We start from the raw sequence: 22,638 nt of genomic DNA, 5'->3' as shown, positions 1-22,638 counted from the left end.
TTAATCCCAGCACTTGGGAGGCAGAGGCAAGAGGATATCTGTGAGTTCAAGGCCAGCCTGGTCTACAGGGAGACCCTGTCTCAAAAAGACCAAAAAAAAAATAATAATAATTAAGTATTTTTAATAAAAATCTCCAACCCAGGAGGCAGAGGCAAGTGGATCTGTCAAATTGTGAGATCCAGGCCAGCCTGGTCTACATAATGAGTTCCAGGTCAGCTGGGAAACCTTCTCTCAAAAAACAAAAACAAAAACAAGAAAAAACAACAAAGCAGGAGATGACCACATAGTGGCTAACAACCCTCCATAACTCCATTTCCAGGGGATTTGATGCTCTCTTCTGACCGACCACCAAGGCACATGGGATGCACTTACATACATGCAGGCAATATACTCATACACATAAAAAACAAAAACCCTTCAACTCTGCTAAAAGAGAGCAACTGAGAGAACATTGCTAGAACTCTTCTTTCCTATTCTAAGAGATGCTTTACATCTGAGTCTGCAAATTGGTCCTCAGCCCTTCCTAGGGTAGGAGACGTGAAATCAGGCCAGCACAGGCCTTTGTCACTTCATCTATCATACCCTGACTTAGGGTGACCAATGTCCCTTAACTGCCCACAGGGTCTCTTCCTTCATTGTCACCACTGCAAATATCTGCATAGGTAGCCTTGGTTCAAGTCCCCAAACACATCCTCAGCAGGCTTTTCCCACACTTTGCCTGTGCCTCCCTCTTGATGGCTGGGCTTTGGTAACTCCTACTCCCCTGTATCATGTATCACTTCCTTTGAGAAGCCCACCCTGGCCTCCTGGCCCCTCTACAAAGTACAGAGGTTAAGAGTCAGTGAGGGGCTCTGTCTCAAAAAGTGGATGGCTCCTAAGGAATGACCCGAGGTTGACCTCTAGCCTCTACATGCACATGTGCACACACATAAAAGCGATGACTTTGAATCTAAGAAGTCTTCAGGGGAAAATGTTGACATAATGACAAGAGTCCACACAGGTGGCCACACACTTCTGCTCAGACGTGAAAAGGACCTAGTTAAAACGGCCACCAGTTCCAGAACTAAGCTCTAGCCTTTTACTACCTTCCAGATTCCCAGGAGTGGGATGTGACTCTACAAGATGCCTTGGAACGTCCAGGCAAGAGGTCAAGTCACAATGCGGGTGGACAGACCCTGAACAGGGAAATGTGGAGGCGGCTGAACAAGATGAAATCAGACAGAAAAGGCCAGTCCTCTTGCCGCAAGGCTGGCTTGTTTTTTAATCCCAGACACAAGTTATTTTCAACTCTGCAGGAGCCTCCCCCCTGGGTTTTGTCCATCCATCCCTGTTGACAGGAAACAGGAGGGAGAAGGGTGCTGGGGAGGTGTGGAGAGTCTGAACCCCAGCTATCTACTCTGAGCATCAAGGGATAAAGACAGGTTGAGCAGTCCTAGAATACTGCAGAGGGCAGACAGGGACCTCCTGAGCCCACCTGCATGCAGGCTGAGGCCTTCAGCATGTGCCAGAGTCCCCATCAAGAGGAGCCATGTTCTGAGCCCCACAGTGAGATTCACTTTCAAAAGCTAGTTCCTAGGGCACCTCCACTGATTTCAAATACCTATCACTCCCAGCCAAGCTGGCCTTTTGCCAGAACACGAAGTAAATTCTGAGGTTTGAACTTTGTGTACCCCAAGATGTCACATGTCAGTGACTCTGAGGGTGGTGTGGGAAGGACAGGAGAGAAGAGGCAGGGCTGCAGAGGGAAGGAGGCAGAGGACAGGGAGATGGTTTCCTAGACCAACAGATGCCTGGAAGAGTGTCACAAGAGCAGAATCCAACCAGGAAGCAGCCTGTAGGGAAACTGAGGTCCCAGCCCTGGAGGACTCAGGGCTCCTCCCCCTGGTACTCAGGATGCTATGGCAAGTGGATGCCAGCAACACTTCATGCTCCACTCTCATTTGCACGGGCCTAACTAGGCTGATGCTGGGCTGAGGCCTGGCCCTCTGAATGGAAGACTGGAAGCAGACAGTGTAGTGAAAGGGGTCAGGAACCCAACCCCCCACCACATCTGTTCTGTACCCCACTGCTTCACTAGCATACATTCACGATTGCCTATATCCTTAGAATCGGATTCTCCTACTCTACCCTGGTGGGAAGGACACAACAATGTCCAATAAAGGTGTTCCATAGCCTAAGCCTCAGATGCAGAAGTCCATGTGTTAGACCTTATATAAGAGGTGCCCTGCATGTGACTAAGGATACAGATTGGAGGAGTTATTCTAGATTATTAGGTGGGCTCTATGGCACCACAATTGCCCTGTAGAAAGAAGGCAGGTCAGATGTTAAAGGGGGAAGAAGTGGCTCTAGGTGAAAGTATGCAGGGGCCTCTAGGAGCCAAAGAAGCTCAAGAGATGACCCTCCAATACAAAGCCAGTACAGTACCTTGTCTTTGGCAGGGGAGACACTTGACATGTTTTGTCCCCCGCTATCCCTCAACTGTAAGGTGTTGGGGTTTTTTTTTGGTGGGGGGGATGAAAGTATTGGTGACACAGGGTCTCACATAACCCAAGCTGGCCTCAAACTCACTGTGAAGATAAGGACAACCTTGAACTTCTTTTAGTGTGGGGATTATAGGCCTGTGTAGCTACTGCTGTCTTTTACTGTGTTAGGGATGGAATTAGGACTTTGTACATGCCAGGCAGGTACCTTGGCTCCATTTTAACCTGTTGGTTTACCTCCCTGTGTGAGCCAAGGTCTGAGACTGCCCAGGGAAATCTACTCCAATCTGTCCTCCCAGCTGGCTCCTCTCCAGCAACACAAGGACTCACCACCTCTTATGAAAATGTAAAAAGCCTAGTCCTACAGGTCAGCCTTCTACACAAGGCCTTTTCCCTGACAAAGGCCCCCTTCCTGGTTTCTACCCTCTCTGAGAACTGCTCAAGGGCCACATTCTCCTGGCATGGTCACGTTCCACTGACCTCCCCATCTCTTTCCATAGTGGAAATCCAAGGACTTGGGATTTCCCTCTCCTTAACCTAAAGCCCCACAAGCTGAGCAGTCTTCTCTGGACCACGTCCTTCATCTTCCAGACAGGCTCCATCTCTGCCAAAGCAGGGAGATACAGGTGAACTGTATATGGCTGAGATTAAGGGTGCGTGCCACCATATCCAGTGGAAAAAAAGAGGAAAAATAAATTACCAATCTCCTGTGCTTGGTTATCACTATGAACTCGTGATGAGGACAAAAGAGGAACCGAGGATACAGTTGCTGCTCTAATGAGTGTCTGAAAAGTAGGAACAGCTTTGGAACTGAGTAACAAGCAGGGGCAGAGGGCCCTGGAGGAACAGTCTAAAGAGATCACCAGGAAAGTGGCTTCAAAGGGACTCTAGTGATGGCTAGGAAGAGGATTGTGGGTAGAGGAGGATCATTTAGAGCTCATGAGTGGTCCCAGTCAGAATGTCACAGGACTGGGAACAGTACAGGTCATTCTGATGTTTCAGAAGAAAACTGTTACAAAGGGGCAAAAGCCTGGCTAAATCATGGAAAGCATAAAAAATATAAGCACTGTATCTTACATTCTTAAAGGCCAAATTCTGTTTTTTTTAAATACCTTATTATTTTTATTTTATGTGTATGCATGTGTTGCCTGCATGTAGGTAAGTGCATCTGTGTCGTGCAATGTCCTCAGGGGTCAGAAGAGGCTATCAGATCCTCTGGGACCGGAGTTACGGACAGTTGTTAGCTGCTATGTGGGTGCTGGGATTCGAACCCAGGTCTTCTCCAAGAACAACCAGTGTTCTTAACCGCTGAGCTATCTCTCCAGCCCCAAGGCCAAATTCTTAAAGATACTGGAAACACTATGTGGCTTCTTTTAACCACAGCTACTAAAATGAAGAAAGAAACAACTTAATGGAATTTACTATTACAACAGAATCTGATAGGAGTCTAGAAACCTCTCAGTCTGGCTAGGTGAAAAAAGGGCATCCTTAGAAGAAACTCTGCTCCCCAACTCTAGTGCAGCACCCCTCAGTGGCCCAGGCTGAGGCAGATGCAGAACTGAGGGAGTGGTTTCCTTCACCTGCATTTCAAATGATGCAGCCTGGGGAGCCACCCAGACAGAGACCTGTCAGAGGAGCCACTGCCATGAGTCGGTTCTCCATCTAGGGTGGTTTGAATGAAAATGTCCCCCATAGGCTCCAAGTGTTTGGACATTTTGTCCCCAGATGATGGTGCTGTTTTGGGAGGTTTGAGAAGGTGTGGCCATCCTGGAGGAAGTACATCACTATGGGTGGGCTTAGAGAGTTCATAAGCCTTGCCGGATCTCCAGGTGCTTTTTCTGCTTCCTGTGCCTGCATGATGATGTGAGAGCTTAGCTGCTCCTGCTCCAGCCACCTCCAGGTACCATGCCTCCCTGCCATGACAGACTGTAATTCCCCTGGAACTGTAAGCTCAAATAAACTCTTCCTTCTATAGACTGCTTTGGTCAGCAATAGAAAAGTGACTAATACACCATCTCCCCCAATACCCACCACGCACGCACGCACGCTAGAGCAATGCCCAGTGGAACCACAAGAGCAAAGCCACAGTTGGGGACCCTATGAGAGGTGCTGAATGGGCAGAACCAGCAAAGCTGGAGGGGCACAACCACCCAGGACTTCAGCGGTGAAACATGGAAGGCAAGAATATTCCACAAGTATGGTGGTGCACACCGAATCTAGGCACTTGGGAAGCAGAGGCTGGTGGATCAGTAAGTCAAGGCCATCCTCAGCTACATTAATGAGTTTCAAGGCCATCCTGGGCCATATAAGAGCCTGTTTCAAAAACTCAGGAGACAGAGGCAGATCACAAGGACAGCATAAAACACAGCAAGACCTCATCTCAAAACAAACAAAAAAATAACAAGTACTGGGGAGGTGGCTCAGCTGGTAATGATGCAAGCATGAGAACCTGCTTGTTTAATCCCTAGCACCCATGTGAAAAGGCCAGGGAAAGCAGACAGATGGATCCCTAGCATACTGGGTAGCCAGGCTAGCCAAAGCAGTGAGGGGTAGGTCCATGAGAGACCCCTATCTAAAGCATACACAGAATTAACACAGTCTACTAGGTTCAGAAGTCACTTGGGACCCTCATTCCCTTCTTCCCATTTCTCTCTTGGAACAGGAATGCCTTGCCCTTGTCTGTCATCTCCCCTACCCCTCATAACTTTTCATTTCACAGGCTGAATGGGAATTTGCTGAATTTGCATCCCTCAGACTCATTCAAATCTAACTTAGATGAGACTCTGGACTGTGAACTGGAGCTGGGCTGGGCAAGACTTTGACACTATGGGAATGAAATGGACTTTGCATGTGATAAAGATATGAACTGGGGTGGGGGGAGGCAGGTGCAAAATATTATGTTCTGAATGTATCCCACAAAATCTCTCTTCCCTTTCTTCCCTCTTTCCCTACATGGATCCTGAGAAGACACAGCAAAAAGACCCTCACCAGATGTTGGCACCTTGAACTGTGAGTCAACACATTTCTTTTTTGGTCTTTTTGAGACAGGGTCTCCCTTTAGCCCCAGCTGGCCTGGAACTCTCTATGCAGACCAGGCTGGCCTTGAACTCAGAGATCTACCTGCCTCTGCCTCTCAAGGACTGGGATTAAAGGCATGAACCACCATGCATGGCCCAAGCCAACACATTTCTATTCTAATTCATTCAACCTCAAGTATTTCTGTTATAATGCTGAAAGGGGCTACAGGTACACAAGAACTTTCTGAGCTAATTTTGCAACTTTTTTGTAAATCTGAAACTATCCTAAAATAAAAGGTTTATTTGGGGTTCTGGAGATAACTCCAAGGGTAAAGATATTGCCTTGTAACCTTAGGAACCCCATTGGGGTGGGGGGAGCCAGGCAGAATTGTGTATGTATTTGGTGAGTTCCAGGCTAGTGAGAAACTGTTTCAGAAAGACACTGAAAGCAACTGAGGAGTGACACCCAAGGCAGTCCTCTGGTACACACACACACACACACACACACACACACACACACAATCATGTACACAGGAACACGAACACACACAAAATTAAAGGGTTATCTGGGAGGTAAAAAGCCTATAACTGGGGGGCTGGAGAGATGGCTCAGAGGTTAAGAGCACTTATTGCTCTTGCAGAGGACCAGGGTTCAAGTCCTAGGACCCACATGGCGGCTATGAACCATCCTTAACTCCAGTTCCAGGGGAATCTGAATCCGAAACCCTCTTCTGACCTCAGCGGCATTGCATGACACGGGTGCATTCACATACATGCAGGCAATACACTCATACACATAAAATAAAAATAATTTAAAAAATTGTTTTTTAAAGCCCATAACTTATAACATCGAATATATTGCTTTTTTACCTACACACCCACCTGGAACAAGAGCAAAATGTTAAACCGCACAGAAGCCGATACACAGGTGCAGATACACAGGCCTCCTTAGTACTAGTGAGAGAGGAAACTGGGCCTCCCGTCATGCAGGCACCCAAAGAAACTGACCGTGCATAAACCCTTCAGCCCTTGACTCCCTCCTCTGTAAGGGAGAACTTGAGATGACCCTGAATGCAGTGAGCAAATGGCCAGCATAGATCTCTTACTGCACAGCTGTCAGTAAGGGGAGGTCTCGCCACACAAGGACATGGTATGCAGCCATCAAAACAGAATGAGGAAATGTTACGTGCATCAACACATCATCTCCGAGAAATGCTGTGGTGTAAAGGAGGCCAAAACAGCAATGAGAAAATGCCACCAATCCATGCTATTCCACAGTTCCTTCAACAGGTATAACCCCCACCACCACCACCAAGGACACAGAGGAGTTTAAGGGGAGCTTGGAAAGGAAGGGGCCAACTTTCATATCCTCCTTGGTCACAGAAATAGTCACATTTAAAAAATAAAGCCTTTTCAGACAGAACAGTGCCCTCAGCCAGCCTGTCCCTGCCTCCCCTGGGCCACCCTGCCCAGTCCTTCTCATCCCTTATTGGAAGTAACATGAATACAGCCCTTTGTCCCTATAACTGAGTCTCAGATCCCTCCCTGTTTGCACAGTGATTAAGGCTTCTAATTACAGGCAGGAGAGCCTATCTGTGGTGTCTCCATCCACACAATCAACCAATCATGTACTGAAAATGTGGACAAAACATAAACCACGGCACTCAACAGTACAGACTTTTTATTATTCCTTAAACAGCACACTAGAATAAACATTTACCTAGTGTTTGTTTAACATTGTTTTAGGGATTTTGGGGGGGGGGCTTTTGGCCTTTTGATATAGTCTTCAACCTAATATTCCTACCTTAGCCTCCCAAGTACTGGAATTACAGGTATGTACCACATTTGGCTTTGTATGTTATCTTATAAGCAATCATGAACAATTTTGCAATGACTGATAAGATAGCACGTGACTCAAGTTCTATTCAAATACTGTGCTACTTTGGTATAAAAGGCAGCACACCCTCGATTTTGGTGTCCAAGGAGCCCTGGAGATACTGAGAAGTAATGGTACCATTTGCCAAGACCACTCTCATTCTGATGTTCTTGCACCTTTGTACTAACATCACACTGCCTCAGTGTCATTTTTTTGTTGTTGTTGTTCTTTGACCATTCTTACATGGATCTGAGTTCAAGGCCAGCCAGAAGCTAGAACTACATAGTGAGAACAGGCCTGTCTCAAAAAAAAAAAAAAAAAGTTAACCAATAGGAACCATGCCCATGTAGACACAAAAGGAAAACCAAATTCAGTTTCTCAGAGAGTACAGGTTTGGGAATGGGGTAAAACAGGGAATGTCCCCAGGAAGCAGCACATCTGTCTTCTGGGGGACAGCTCAGTGGGCCAGACTGGGACTGTCTAGTCACAAGGACCAGAGCAACACCAGGACAGATCTTAGGCAGACCCAGTAAAAGGTTCTGCTCAAAGGCAGCTTAAAGGTCCAAAAAAGCACTTAAATCCTGCCTAGAAGGGGAATTCAGATCCTAAAAATAAGCCTCCAAACCCAGAATACTAGGAGCCACCCACTGCAGGAGCCACCCAGCAACTCAGCACAGCACAAACACACATCAAAGGCCAAGCACTCCATGCACAAATACAAGAGCCCCAGGCTCCAGAAATTTCTACTGTAGTTTCAGTCTTACCCTCAGTGTTTCTCAATGTCCCTGAAACAGTATCTTAACCCTCTAAAATCAACCCCATATTTCTTTGTTCTCTTCAAATCTAGGAGGGTTGGGAAATGAAGAAATGGTGGGAAAAGAAGGAAGGCGGGTCCTGTCTGCATTTTGGTTGATGCACCCCTACCTACTGGGGGCCAGTGGCAGCCACATTCCACCCTACTCTACCCCCAACATGCTGCTTTGAAGCTTCTGAGGACCCTAGCAGAGCCAAGTGTGTGAGAACTTAATAGTTAGTGCACTGGAGTTCAAAACAATGAGGTCTCAGAGCTATAGATGTGGCTCAGGCCAGGGTGCTTGCCTAGCCTATATGGCTCTCAACCCCCAACTCCCCTCCTGGTGCAAATCTGTAATCCCAACACTCAGGGAGGTAGGAGGTTCAAAAATTCAAGGTCAACCAGGTGTGGTAGTACAACCTTTAATCCCAGTCCTCAAAAAAAAAAAAAAAAAAAAAAAAAGTAGGGCTAGAGCCGTCTCAGAGGACTTGCTGCTCTTGCAGAGGACTTTAATTCCTAGGCAACCCACAACTACCTGGGACTCCAATTCCAAAGGATCCCAACACCCTCTTCTGGCCTCTTTAGACTCTGTGTACATGTGAGGCATATACAGGCATATACAGGCATCACACATACACACAGATAAAATTTAAAAAGAATGGAGTGACATCCCCAAAGCACAGCACACTGGCTTGACAATTCTCTCCTAAAGGAGTTCCCTGCCTCTCCACTGAAGCAGAGGGTGAGCTTCCCCAGGGCTCTACTGTCCTGATGCCCTGCCAGAGATCTTGTGACCAGGAAGACACACTCACAGCCCAAAGGTCAGCACCAGGCATGGATGGCCTTTGTCACAGGCTTGCTGTCACCTGTTCCTTAGGTTGACTGTCCTCCCAGTATCACTCCCCTTCATGAGGCATGACTAAGTTCTTGCACCCAACATACATAAACATTTCCCCCTGAAGGAGGAAAGCCGCCCCCACCCTCTTGTGTCTCCTGGGAGTGACACTGACAAATGTGGTTTGTGCTCTTCATCATCAACTTGATTCCCCTGGTCTCCCAGGGCCTTGTGATCTTTGCTGAAATAATTCAGTTGACAACCTAGTGTGGTGGTAGGCACAATTTCAGTAAGCTTGAGGCCAGCCTGGGCTACAGTATGAGACCCTGTCTCAAAAAGTCAAACTGAAAAACGATTCCAGACAAGGCAGTAATAAAGATGTCTACTATATATTATGTACTTAGAAGACAGGCAGAATTTATTACAGCAGAGCTGTCAATAGGCTAGGGCAGACAGTGGCTAAGAAGACCACTGTCCCTTCCTAAACACCTTAAACACAGCCTACTGTGGTGGTGTACACCTTTAATCCCAGTACTTGGGGGCCAGCAGCAGGTGATCTCCATGAGATCATGGCCAGCCTGGTCTACACAGGGAGTTCCTTGACAGCTGGGACCACAGGGAAACCCCGTCTCAAACAAACAAAAGACATTTTAAATACATATAAAGACTTTATGGGGCTGGAGATAGCATACAACATGGTGGCTAACAACAGTTCCGGGGGGATATAGAAGCCCCCTATGACCTCTAAGAGCACACTTACATACATGCTGGCAATATACTTATACACATAAAATAATAAAATATTTTTTAAAAATACATATAAAGACTTTTTGTTCTTTTGTATTTTGAGACAGGGTCTTGCTATGTAGTAAGAGGCTGGTCTTAAAATTTGCAATGATTCTCCTATCTCTCCCTCCCCAGTCCTGGGGTTACAGGTGTGCACCACCACACTCAGCTTATTCTGAAATCTCTAGAAAAAGCAGTTTTTTAAAAACTTATTATTAGAATAATAATTATGTGATACGTGTTGCCAAGTTGTGTGTATGAAGGTAGGAGGACGCCTGGGAGTTAGTTCTCTCCTTCCACCTTTATGAGTTCCAGGGATCACCCTCAGGTCACAAGGCTGGTACAGTATGGCAAGCCTGATAAGTCATCTCAGCCACCCTCTTAGAGCAAGCAGCTTTTAAGGTACCACCCTGTCTCTGTGACTGACTGGCCCATTTGGACAGTCTTTGTTACCAGAAAGCATCCTGCTAGCTTAGCTGGCTGGTGGCCGACATCTGTTACCCCAGCACTTAGGAGGTGAAGTCAGGAGGATCAGTTCCAAGACAGGCTGGACTACATTATACCCCATCTCAAAAAATAAAATGAGAAGGAAGCTCCCGATAGACCCTAAATGCCCTCTCCTTGCCAGCAGCTGGAGCTGTCATGTCTCCCTTCAGAGCCAGTGAGGGTCCCAAGCTTCCAGCTGTGTTCCTGCTGTGGAGTCCTTTGTTCTGTTGATAGGCGGGAGGAGTCCAGCCTCTGGGAAGCCTGCAAATAAATATCTAACAGCCCGTAACTCCAGGTCAAGTATCTGAAGTGATGGGGATTCTTGCTTCGGCTTCCCAGGCCAGCTCCCGCAGACTATAATCGGCCGCCAGCTGAAACGGATTTAGGAATGATGGAAAACAAGTCTCCCCTTTAGCAAGACTTAGGATCACATGAAAACACCTACAGGCATTCTCTTCAGGCCTGTCCTACTTCCCAGGACTGCCCACACACAACTGGTCCAGATGACACATGCCATCCTCCTGGGTTCTAATTTCTCCACTTGCAAAGCAGGTTCTTTCTTCATAACCGGATGGGCCGACCCTGCCAGGTTTCTCTCTCAGTCTCTTCACTATTTTCCAAGGGGCCTTAGGAAGGCAACAACCCCACATGTGTGAATGCACATATACACATGCACTCAAAAAAGAAAGAAAAAAGCAAGTTTTAAGCCTTTAATCTTAGCCCTCAGGAGGTGGGGAAAGACCAGGAGTTCAAGGCTAAACTCTGGGAGTTGGAGGCCAAGCTGAGCTACATGAGACCCTATCTCAAAATGCCAAAAAATAATAGTTAAATTTAAATTTAAGAAAGAGACCCCATGCCAGGCATGGGGACGCACATCTTTAATCTCAGTGCTGGGGAGGTAGAGGCAGGCAGATCTCTATAAGTTCAAGGCCAGCCTGGTCTACATAGTGAGTTCCAGGACAGCTGGGGCTACAGGGAGACCCTGTCTCAAAAAGACCAAGGAAAAAAAGAGACCCCAGAATTTCAGCAAGAGAATGGTTTTCAAAGGGACCACCAAAGTTGAACAGTTATGCCAGTCCACAAAGTCCTCCCTCCCTCCCTCCCTCTTTTAAGATGGAGACTTCAAAACTCCCACAAAACAGTGTCAAGCACAGGTGGGTGTACACACTGAGGAAAACACAGGCTCCAGGCAGGCTACACTAGGCACAGAACTGCTTTCTAGATTTAGGTATCAGATCAACACACAATAGGGCAAAGCCTTCACAGAGATAAAGCAGCTTTTTAGCCACCAATTTAATCCCCTAAAATCAATTCTTCCATTCTCCCCAGCCCCAGAAAAGAAACACAAGGCTGGGTTGCATGAATGAATATGCACAGCACCAAAAAAAAAAAAAAAGAAAAAGACCCCAGGAGAAGAAAAAAAAGGATTCTTTAAGTTTAAAAAAATGGAGGGCACTGGCATGCAGACAGAAGGGTGCCTTAGGGGAAAAAATGGCCTAGTTTTTAAACAAGATGGAAAACCAACTGGAAAGGACAAAAAGGTTTAGTCTTTGGGGATCTTGGAAGAAGAAGTGAAATATTCCTTAGGTTATTGTGTGCAGAGCGGATGGGTACTACACCGAACAATGAATTGTGCATTTACGAAACTAAATATTGCTTAAAATTCTTAAACTGCCAACCACAGCTGGCAGTCTTTAAAATACATAATTTGAAAACCACTTTCATTATTGCAGTGAAATTTAACCTGTAAATGTCTGAAAAATTTCAAGAAGAATGAAGAGACCCTCTTAAACTCACAAGAGGAAAGATGGACTTAGACAACAGGGCAGCCTGCAAGAACTCTTCAGGAAGGAACTGCAGCCTGGTTATCTGCCCCACCCCAAAAATTCAGATTCAATACACCCTGGGGTGAACTTCATAGAAGTTCATGGGGAAATATTTCTGAGAAACGCTTTCAAATTCCATCTTCTGAGTTTCAATGGGTTTCTATAGGGCCCTATGTCCCTCAAGTTAAAGTTACCACAAGCTTAAAGCAGGGTTCAAATACAGAGTAACTACAAATTACACTGATTTGTGGAATGGAAAAGACTTCCGTGGAGTGGAGCTGGGCCCTACAATCAGCATGGACGATTCCCTCGGGATTTGGGGTAAACCCGAGCCAAAATCTTCAATAAGCTTACACCAGGCTAGGTCCTGTGTGCCCTGATTACAGTGGTAGAGGAAAAATAATGGGCTCGAAGACAAGAGACAGAGGGCCACCTGATAAGGAAAAGTGCTGCCCACTTCACCCACTTGATGATTATGCTTGATTTCCTCTTTCTTCCATGTTTTTATTGCTGGGTTTTATTTTTATTTCTAATTGTTAGAGCATATTGATTGGTTGTTTGCTTGATGATTGATTGATTGATTGATTGATTGATTGATTGATTGATTGATTGGAGGTTAGAGGAAAACTTGTAAGAGTGTGTTCTTTCTACCCTGTGAGTTCCAGTGATCAGCAGCGGCAGTCAGGCTTTCCAGCAAGTGCCTTTCCTGGCTAAGCCATCTTGCTAGTACTATTGCTGGTTTTTAATATAAAATTTAAAAATACCAGTACATGGTCTATAAATAATCTCAATGGTATCAAGGTTAAAGCAAGTCAACACTAAGTTTTTGTTGTTGGATTTTGTTATTTTGCTATTTTAGTTTCCTGAGACAGGGTCTCACTATCCACCACATCCAGCTAACACTGAGCTCCCAGGCTCCCTCAGTTGGCACACAACAGTCTCAATGGGTCCATCATTTTCTCTGACTTCTTCCAGGTCTATTCAACCAGATGCCTGGTGGCCAGGCTCACCCCAGGACAGGGCATGGATGAAGCCCAACACAAAGTCATGTTACTTAAAACATTGAGTTTTTTTTTTTTTTTTTTTTTTTTTTTTTTTTTTGTCTTTTTGAGACAGGGTCTCCCTGTAGCCACAGCTGACCTGGAACACTCTATGTACCAGGCTGGCCTTGAACACAGAGGTCCACCTGCCTCTGCCTCCCTAGTGCTGGGATTAAAGGCATGTGCCACTATGCCTGGTAAGACTTTTTTTTTTTTCCAATTCTTTCCTGTAACTTGATTGTGGGGTCAAATGGCTGGACGCATCTAGGTTTTTTCTTTGAGACTTGGACCCCATTAGCCCCAGCTGGCCTGGGACTCACTATGTACACAAGGCTGGCCTGGATCTTACAGAGAGCCACCTGCACCTGCCTCCTGAGTGCTAGGATTAAAGGCATGTGCCACAACACTGGGCCTTTATTTTTTACCTGCTAGGCTTTGAACCCCTGTGAGTGAACACTGCAAGAATCCAAGATGAATAGAACTCTGGCCATGCACACACACTCTATACTATTTCATCTTCTGACCCATCCCATTAATCTACTGAGGTGAAGACATCGGAATTACAAAGGATGACACTGATGACTGAACTGAGGGGAACACTGGGTGGGCCTTAGAAGCACAGTCCCCCTCTGATCAGCCCCTGCTCTTCCTCCCCCTTGGCAGACTATGGAACTAGGATTTATCTCCAAGGCTGTCACAGAACCTGGGGCTACTACTCCAACCCAGAAGGAGACAGCTGGCCAAAGTGCTTTCTGTGCAAGCATGAGGACCTGAGTTCAATCCCTAGTGCCCACATAGCACATGCTCATAATCCCAGCACTAGGGAGGCAGAAACAGCAGATATCTAGGGCTCACTGGCCAGCCAGTTCAGCTAGTCTAATTGATGAGCTCCAGGCCAAAGAGATCCTGTCTCAAAGGAGTATGCCGCACCTGAAGTCCTCTGGCCTCCACATGCATATGGACACGCCACATACACACATGTGCACCCACATACATGCACACACATTTAAATATTTGTTGTTTTTGTTTTTTTGTTTTTCAGAGACAGGGTCTCCCTGTAGCTGACCTGGAAATCACTATATAGAATGTGCTAGCCTCAAACTACTTACTTCTACTTACTTCTGCCTCCCTGGCACTAATCCCTAGGGCTGTTGGGACTTAAAGGTGTATGCTACCATCCCTAGTTTAAACATTTTTTTTTTAAGATTTGTATTTTTAATTATGTGTGCATATGTCTATGTGTGGGTATAAACATGTGAGTACAGTGCCCACACAGGCCAGAAGGAAACATTGGATTCCCTAGAGCTGGAGTTACACGTGGTTGTGGACCAAACTTGGGTCCTTTGCAAGAGCAGTTAGTGTTCCTAACTGCTGAGCCATCTCTCTAGTGGAGCACCCAATACACACCCATTTAAAAAAAAAAAAAAGGAATCCCTTTCATCGCCCTTGCCTGATCACAGGTGATAAGGCCCTCAATCCAGGTGTCCTGCCCTATCCCCAGGAGTAAGAAACCCATACAGCGGCCAGGAAGACTGAGCAGACAGGCCTATCTGTCACCCTCAAAGAAATACACTGTCACCAGGTTTTAGGTTTTCATATTTGAAAGCTGTTAGGCTTTTCTGCAGTTAACTTGTCTTTTGTTGAAGGGATGCTGGATGTAACCCTTACTTGGGAAGGGGAGACAGGGATCACACTTTTCCGTCCCTACAAACTTAATTCAATAATACACAATTCTCCAAGAACCTGTGGCCAAGTGACAATTTCACTAGCTCTAAAGATGCCATTACTATGTCTATTCAGTGTCCCCACAGGTTCAAATAAAATGAAATTATGAAGACCCAGAAAAGCAGCACTTGACCTCAAACAGCAATTCAAACACCAGTCAAGTTCAGAGTCAGCCATGGGTGGCCAATGGGCTGCAGAGACATGAAAAACACGTGTGGGCTAAAGAAATACAGAACGAAGGGAGTCTATTTACCTGTGGAGATAGACCACCTGGCTCCCTGTGCAGTTTTCATGGCAGTGGAGAGCCAAAACAAACAGAAGCATGGTGGCTGGTGCCAAAGCTCCAGGGCTTCTTCCTCTTATGGGTTCCTTTTCTTCTAACCTACCAGTGACTTTAGGGAGATCCAGAGGAGAATCTGAAGTCCTGGGGGCGTCCTGCCCATTCTTAGAGTGGCATTAAGGTAATGCCCAGATCAACAGGGATGGCTAAATTAGATTAGGGCAAGAAAGCAGGAACTGTTTATGTCTTCGAAAATTAGCTTAAGTTGGAAAGGCTTGACAGCTCCTTCCTTTTGTGGGTTCCCTTTCTACTGTCCTTGACCCTAGGCTTGTCTGCACCTCCACTGTAGCTTGGCTGAGACCCTTCTACTTATATGGAAGGTGCTCAGACCTCAGCTTTTCCCAGTTGACTGGGACCTGACTAGGAATGCCTCCCAACTCTCCATTTCTCTCTGTACTTCCCTACTTACCAAGTGACATAGTGAGCTTGTCTTTTGTTTTATGGAGTTTTTTTGGTGGGGAGTGAAAATCATCTCACTCTGTAGCCCCAGCTGGCCTAGAACTCAAGGCTGGGCTCAAACTCAAGGCAATCCCCCTGCCTCAGCATCTTGAGTGCTGAAATCCTAGCTTGAGTTCTGACCTTTTCAACCTCATCCCTGCTTTCTACCCACAGTGTAAGCCACTCGGGACCAGGAGCCATTTATTTGGCACCTTACAGGACAAGTGTAGTGTTTTTTTCTCCATAACTAGCCCATAAAATCAACTTAAGGAAAAAGGAAATGTATTTGCCAAAGACAAGGAATTACTTTAGTCTAAGAAATTGATGCTAGTAGATCTTTGAGCAATCACTGGGTCACTTAATCCACAAAAACATCAAGGATACTTTTTCTAACACAAATGAAAGCTTTCATTATTAATGGCTTTAGAGTAGCAGGAAAAGAGGAAAGATGGGCCTCTCTCACAGCAGCTCTATGATAAATGTTTCTTAGCTACTCAGGACTTAGATGCCGAGTAAGGACTGGCTGAGAGCAGAGCCAGGTGCAGTTTGGGTGTTATTCCAGACTCGGTAGAGCAAGTGACACACCCTCTAGATCCTGATCCAACTGATAGAGGCAAACTCTGAAGGAATTCCCCATCACCCTGCTCTTTTCTCCCCAGCCATCTTTGTCAATTCTATTTTAGAAGACCCAGTCAGAGAAGGCTGGGGTGGAGGGCAGAGGAGGCAGGCAAGTACCTACTGGAGCACAGAGTGTTCCTTCAAAGGATCCCAATCTGGGGTCCAGGAGCCCCTGAACCAGGTCTAACTCACCATGCAGAGGGGAAGACATATTGCTTTTGGAAAGGGTGGGGGATCTATAGGTGTGGTGGCACATGCAGGTAATCCTAGGACTGTGGAAGAAGAGAGAGAATTAGGAGTTCAAAGCCAGCCTCAACCACGTATCAAGTTGAACTGGATTATGAGATCCTGTCTCAAAACAACAAAAACAAAACAACAAAAAAACAACAACTGCCCCCAGAGTGGTCAACACCTTTCTGTCCCAGTCTTTAATCCTAGCCTTTAATCCCAGCACTCCAGAAGCTGAAGCAGATGCAGGAGGACCTCTGGGAGTTCAAGGCCAGCCTGGTCTACTTGGTAAGTTCCAGGGCAGCCAGGGCTACATTGTGAGAACCTGTCTCAGGAAAAAAACAAAATTACAGCAGATGGGAACTTAGAAGGTCCCGTGACTTCCACAAACTGTATTTCCCAACGACTAGAGCTCAGTCCAAATAGCCAATGACATCAGCTCCACTATCCGGAAGCACAAAACCGACAATACCAGGATCCCTGAAACTCAGCCTTTTCAGAACACACCAATGCCCCCCTCACCCTCTCCTCTTGACCCTGAACAGGAGCTGCGGGCAGAACACCGACTGACCAAGAGCATCACGTAGATGCATACGGACCTGGAAACCAAAGGGACGAAAGAAGGGTCCCGGCTGGGCAGGAAGGGGCGCCTTTGCCACGGGTCCCTGCTAGGGTTCAGAGCTCCACGACCATTCAGGGTCCCCTGGGCTACCAGGCGTCCCCTCGCCCCGCCGGAGGGCCCGGCGCTTGTACTAAAGTCCACTCCTCCCTGACTTTGACCCGGGTTATCCAATGTCCTGGATCCTGCGTGGAACCCACGAGGACAGAAGCAAAGTCTCGGACGCCAGAATTCCGAGCACAGGCCAAAGAACATCTGGAAAGTTGTCCGGCTTTTTGTTGGCTGGTTTCTGAATCCCCAAGGTTTCATTCTCAAAACTCTCAACTCGGAGACTCGCAGCCACTAGAGCGCATCGCGCCTTTTCCTAAAAGCCCAGGGGCATCCTCTGGAGCGAGCGTGCTCCGGCGGCGCCCCGCGACCCCAGCACGCGCTGAGCCCGAGCTCCGCCCGGACCAAAGCGCCAGGCGGACCCCGCGCCCTCCATCCCGCCCGGATCCCGCCACCCTCCTGTCCCCCGCGGAGAGCGCGGCGCCCCGGGGCTCCAGGCAGGTGCCAAAACCACGGGCCCTCGCTCCCGGCTGCCGCCCCGGCACCCCCAGCTCCCCACGCGGCCGCCACCAGCGCCTCACTCACCGCCGCCAGACGAGCCGGGAGGTCTGAGCTGGCAGTGAGCGCGGGTCCAGGAAAAGCGGGAGAGGCGGGGCCCGGAGGGGCGGAGCCTAGGGGACGAAGCGCTCTGGGCAGAGGAGCGCGGGGAGCGGTGCGGGCAGGGGGCGGGGCGGTGTGTGGGCGGAGCCTGGTGGGGCGGGGTGCAACAGGGCGAGGCGGAGCGCTGGCCGGACGGAGGCGCGACTGGCGCTGGGATTGGGATGAGCGAGGGTGTGGTCAGGCGCAGTCCGTGGGAGGCGGGGCGAAAGGCCCGGAAGACCGGCCTAAAAAGGGCGGGGCGAGCAGGAGGCGAGGAGGTGGGCGGGGAGATTGGGGCGGGGCCTGCCAGGCTTATGGCTTTTCCCGCCGTAGTCGGGTCCTGACTCTCTGGCCACCCGCCTGCACTGGGACCCCCAACTGCCCCGGTGCAGCGTTCTCCCACCCAAACCTGGGTCTCAGTCCTTCCCTGCACCTTCCGTTCGTCCATTGTCTTTGGGACACCCACCCCCAGGCCGCATCCAAGCTCCTCTCGCTGAGACGCGTCCCCCACCGAAGCCGCAGAGCGCCTCACCCCTGCATCCTAATGTCTCCCCCTTGATTCTGCTGGAGCCCATCGCCCGGCTCCCCACCCCCTGCTCTCCCTCCACCTCCGTGATCGCCCGCATTCCTACCTCCTCCCCATCTTCAGACCTGGACCACCAACTTGGAGAGTCCTCCTGCACGCCCTGGCGCCCCTGGTCCTCTACAGGCACTCTTCTCTTCCCAAACTCAGAAGACTCAGACACCCAAGTTAAGACACTCTCGGTGCCTTTGAGGTCACGCGCCCTCTGAGCTCTGTCCCCTTCTATAATAATGCTTGTCAGGGTCTGAGTTAACTACCCCCATTGGAGTTTAGCGTGGAGTTAAATAAAGCGTATGGGCTTCTCTCTTTTTTTGTGATCCAAGACACCCGTTAAAACTCCAGGAATCAGACTCTCCTCTTCCAATATCTGCCTCTACATGGGTCCCACCTACCTGGTACTGCAACTCTGGAGCCACCAGTGTTCCCTGAGAAGTTCTCAGAGAACCCAAAATAGTATTCATCATGATTGTGAGGGCCAAGTACTGGAGATGGGCTACAACCCTGCCCTGGACATCCAGGAAGCAACACCATTTAGGCAGGCAGCATCTAAGTCCCAAAGTGGCTTCAGAGACCCAGGTCTTAGAACTCCTCTGCAGTGGAAATCCAGGCATCCGCCTGACTGAGGCCCATAAGGAGTTTGGCAGTCCAAGATCTCAAGGTCCCTCTGTCCCAGAGGAAAGTACCCACCACCTTTCACCAGGTCCACCATGACTAGGGATATGTCCTTTTTTTTAAATATTTTATTTATTATTTTTATGTGTATGAATCTATTGCCTGCATGTATGTAAGTGCATCTATGTCATGCAATGCCCACAGAGAACAGAAGCAGCTGTGGGATCCCCTGGAACTGGAGTTACAGTTGTTAGCTGCCATGTGGGTGCTGGGATTTGAACCCCCATTCCACAAGAAAAGCCAATGTTCTTAACTGCTGAGCCATCTCTCCAGACCTGACTGGGGACATAATCTTAAACCAAAGGAGGGGGAGGGGAACCTGAAAGTCCACCCAAGTGTGTGTCATTGTCAGATAGATGTTAATAGTGTATTAGTTACTTTTCTCCTTGCTGTGAAAAAGGCAACTTAAGAAAGGAAGAGGCTATTTTGGTTCACAGTTTGGGGTACAGTCCATCATGGCAGGGACATCACGAGGACAGGAGTGTGAATCAGCTGGTCATACTGCATTAATACTCAGGAAGCACAGAGGTGAGTGCTGGTGCTCAGCCCCTGCTCTCCTTTTTATTCCATTTGTTACCTACTCCAAGCCCACATTCAAGGTGGATCTTTCCTGCTCTGTTAGACTTCTCTGGGTAGACCCTCACCAAGCCCAGAGGTGTGTTTCTATGGTGATTCCAAATCCAGTCACGTTGATAAGGAAGACTAACCTTGACAAGGAATGGGTGACATTGTGTTCTTTCAGTTTGGTTTCTTTGAGTTGTTTTGGGTTAAACAACTAGCAAAGCCTTTTTTTCTCATCTTTTGCTGACGGCCACCACAGTTTCATTTACCTCTCCCCCCAACTCCTGAGCCTCACAGGAGTCGTCCTTGATTTTCATCTATCCTAAACAATTACCATAGCTGTGAACCCACTGTGATTTATGAGGAGAGTTGTAAAACTGTAACTGTTTTTAATCCCAGAAAAAACACAGCATTGCCAGGCATTAGTAGCCCGTGCCTTTACTCCCAGGACTCTGGAGGCAGAGGCAGGCAGACCTCTGTGAGTTCAAGGCCAGCTGGGGCTACAGGGAGACCCTGTCTCAAAAAAAAAAAAAAAAAAAACCCACCAACTTGGAATGGAATTTCCAACCCACAGTTTCCAAAACGGGAATCCAAGTATCTGAGTAAACAGGCCACAGAATCATTTCAATAGGGGACAAGGCAATTGACAAAATACTACATATTTCTATGATAAAAACATGCAATGAGGGTATAGAGAGATGGCTGTTAAGAGCACTAGCTGCTCTTGCAAAGGACCTGGATTCAGTTCCCAGCACCTACATCAGGTAGCTCACAACTGCTTTTAACTCCAACTCCAGGGGATCCAACACACTCTTCTGGCCTCCTCCAAGAGAACATGTGAACACACATGCCCGTACCTACACACTGACACACATACTCAAAACTAAAAATAAAATTTTAAATATCTTTTTTTTCTTTTATTTTTTTGTTTGTTTTGTTTCGGGGGGGGGTGTTTTGTTTTGTCATTTTGAGACAGGGTCTCCCCGCAGCCCAACTGGCCTGAAACTTACTATGTAGACCCAGGCTGGCCTTGAACTCACAGAAATCCGCCTGCCTCTGCTTCCCAAATGCTGGGATTAAATGCATGCACTACTGTGCTTTGCCCAATTTTGTTCTGTTTGAGACAAGGTCTCCCTGTAGCCCAAGCAGGCTTGAAACTCACTATATAGACCAGCCAGGCTGGCCTTGATCTCATACAGATCCTCCTGCCTCCACCACCTAAGTGCTGGGATTAAAGGCATGTGCCACCACACCTGGCTTCTGATATATATATATTCTTTTTTTTTTAATGTTTTACTTGTATGAGTGTATTACTTGCATTTATATAAGTGCACTCAGCACTCAGAAGGCAGAAGCAGGTGGGTCTCTGAGAGTTCAAGGCCAGCCTGGTCTACATAGCAAGTTCCAGGTCAGCTGGTACTACAGGGAGACCCTGTTTCAAAAAGACCAAAAAAATAAAAAATAAATAAAAATAAACACCTTTAAACCTGGCACTCAAGAGGCAGAGATGAGACAGAAGCAAGCAATCTTGTGAGATCTCTTCTCTAAATAGCAAGTTCCAGACCAACTGGGGCTACAGGGAGACCCTGTTTCAAAAACAAAAACAAAACAGGCTGGGAATGTAGCTCAGTGGTAGAGTGCTTACCAGCCATATGTGAGGCCCTAGGTTCAAGGGTCAAACTCGAGACTCCTGCCCCCACACTCCCCGTAAAACAGGCATAGAGACACCCTACAGAATGTGAGACAATGTTTGTAGATCCTGTATCTGATAAAGATCTAATGTTCAGATTACATAAATAACTGTACAGGAGGTAGAGGCAAGAAGATATACGGAAGTTCGAGGCCAGCCTGGTCTACATAGCAAGTTCCTAGAAAGCTAGGACTACATAATGAGACCTGCTTCAAGAAACCAAAAACAAGCTGAACTCAGTTGGTAAAGTGCTTGTATAACATGCAGGAAAACTGGGTTCCATCCCCAGCACCATACAAATGGGCGTTGTAATGCACCCCTACAATCCCAGCACTTTAAAAGGCCAAGACACAAAGTTTATCAAAAATATGAGGTCAACCAGGGCTACATAGGAAGTTTGAAGTCAGCCTAGGATACCCAGTGAGACCATCTCAACCCATCCAAATCTAAAAAGATAACTCTTACAAATTATATTAGTTTAGTTATGACCAGGCATGGTAGTACACTTTTTTTTTTTTTTTTTTTTTTGGTCTTTTTGAGACAGGGTCTCCCTGTAGCCCCAGCTGTCCTGAAACTCACTATGTAGACCACGCTGGCCTTGATCTCACAGAGATCTGCTTGCCTGTGCCTCCCAAGTGCTGGGACTACAGGCCTGCGCCACCACACCCGGCACATTTTCAATTCCAGTAATTGGGAGGCAGAGGCAGGCAGACCTCTGTGAGTCTCAGGTCAACCTGTTCTACATAGTGAGTTCCAGGTCAGCAGGGCTACATAGTAAGACCTTGTCTAAAAAAAAGAAAAAGAGGCACTCACCTCCCTCTGCTTCCCTGGGCCTGCACAATCCGCAGGCCTCTCTCCAGGACCAACGCAGCTCCTCAGTGCAGTCCCCAGGAGCCCTTAGAGCCTCTTCCCACCCCGATATTCCTTTGCATCTCTGCATGGTACAGCCACCAGCTGCCCTAGACCAGCATCTTTCCTGGGCCCGGCTCCCAGGCCAGTCCAATCCCCAAATTCCTGAGGCCAAAATCTTTCCTGGAGGGATCCAGACCTTAGGAGAAAGCCTGAGAGCAGCTGAGCTTCATCCCACTTGGGCCTCAGTGGGAACTCCTGAAGACAAACAAAAGGGAGAACCTGAAGCCTAGACCGACCAAATTTCATACTTAACAAGTAAACCACAAAAAGTTTACAAAAAGAAGACCTAAATTCATCAAAGGAAGGATTGAGTCTCACACAAGAATCAGAAAATACAAAAGAAATTCAAATGTCAAAGTCACAGAGAAAAATAATAACATGAAAAACCAAAACAATATAGCCAGACCAAGTACTAATACTCCTCTA

At 47.5% G+C, this 22,638-nt stretch overlaps 1 protein-coding gene across 1 annotated transcript in view; it reads right to left on the bottom strand.

The window, feature by feature from the left end:
* The window catches only part of Litaf (lipopolysaccharide induced TNF factor), a 33,826-nt gene extending 17,340 nt beyond the window's left edge, over positions 1 to 16,486 (bottom strand). The window contains exon 1 of the mRNA XM_029562007.1: positions 16,453 to 16,486. Within this exon, the coding sequence (XP_029417867.1) occupies positions 16,453 to 16,471 (19 nt within the window). The 5' untranslated portion in view covers positions 16,472 to 16,486. The remainder of the gene's footprint in view (positions 1 to 16,452) is intronic.
* Positions 16,487 to 22,638: the final 6,152 nt, after the last annotated feature.

The sequence above is a fragment of the Nannospalax galili genome, unplaced genomic scaffold, assembly GCF_000622305.1.
Source record: "Nannospalax galili isolate Female #2095 unplaced genomic scaffold, S.galili_v1.0 scaffold32, whole genome shotgun sequence".
Classification (NCBI taxonomy): domain Eukaryota; kingdom Metazoa; phylum Chordata; class Mammalia; order Rodentia; family Spalacidae; genus Nannospalax; species Nannospalax galili.
This window is presented reverse-complemented; position numbering and strand designations above follow the sequence as displayed.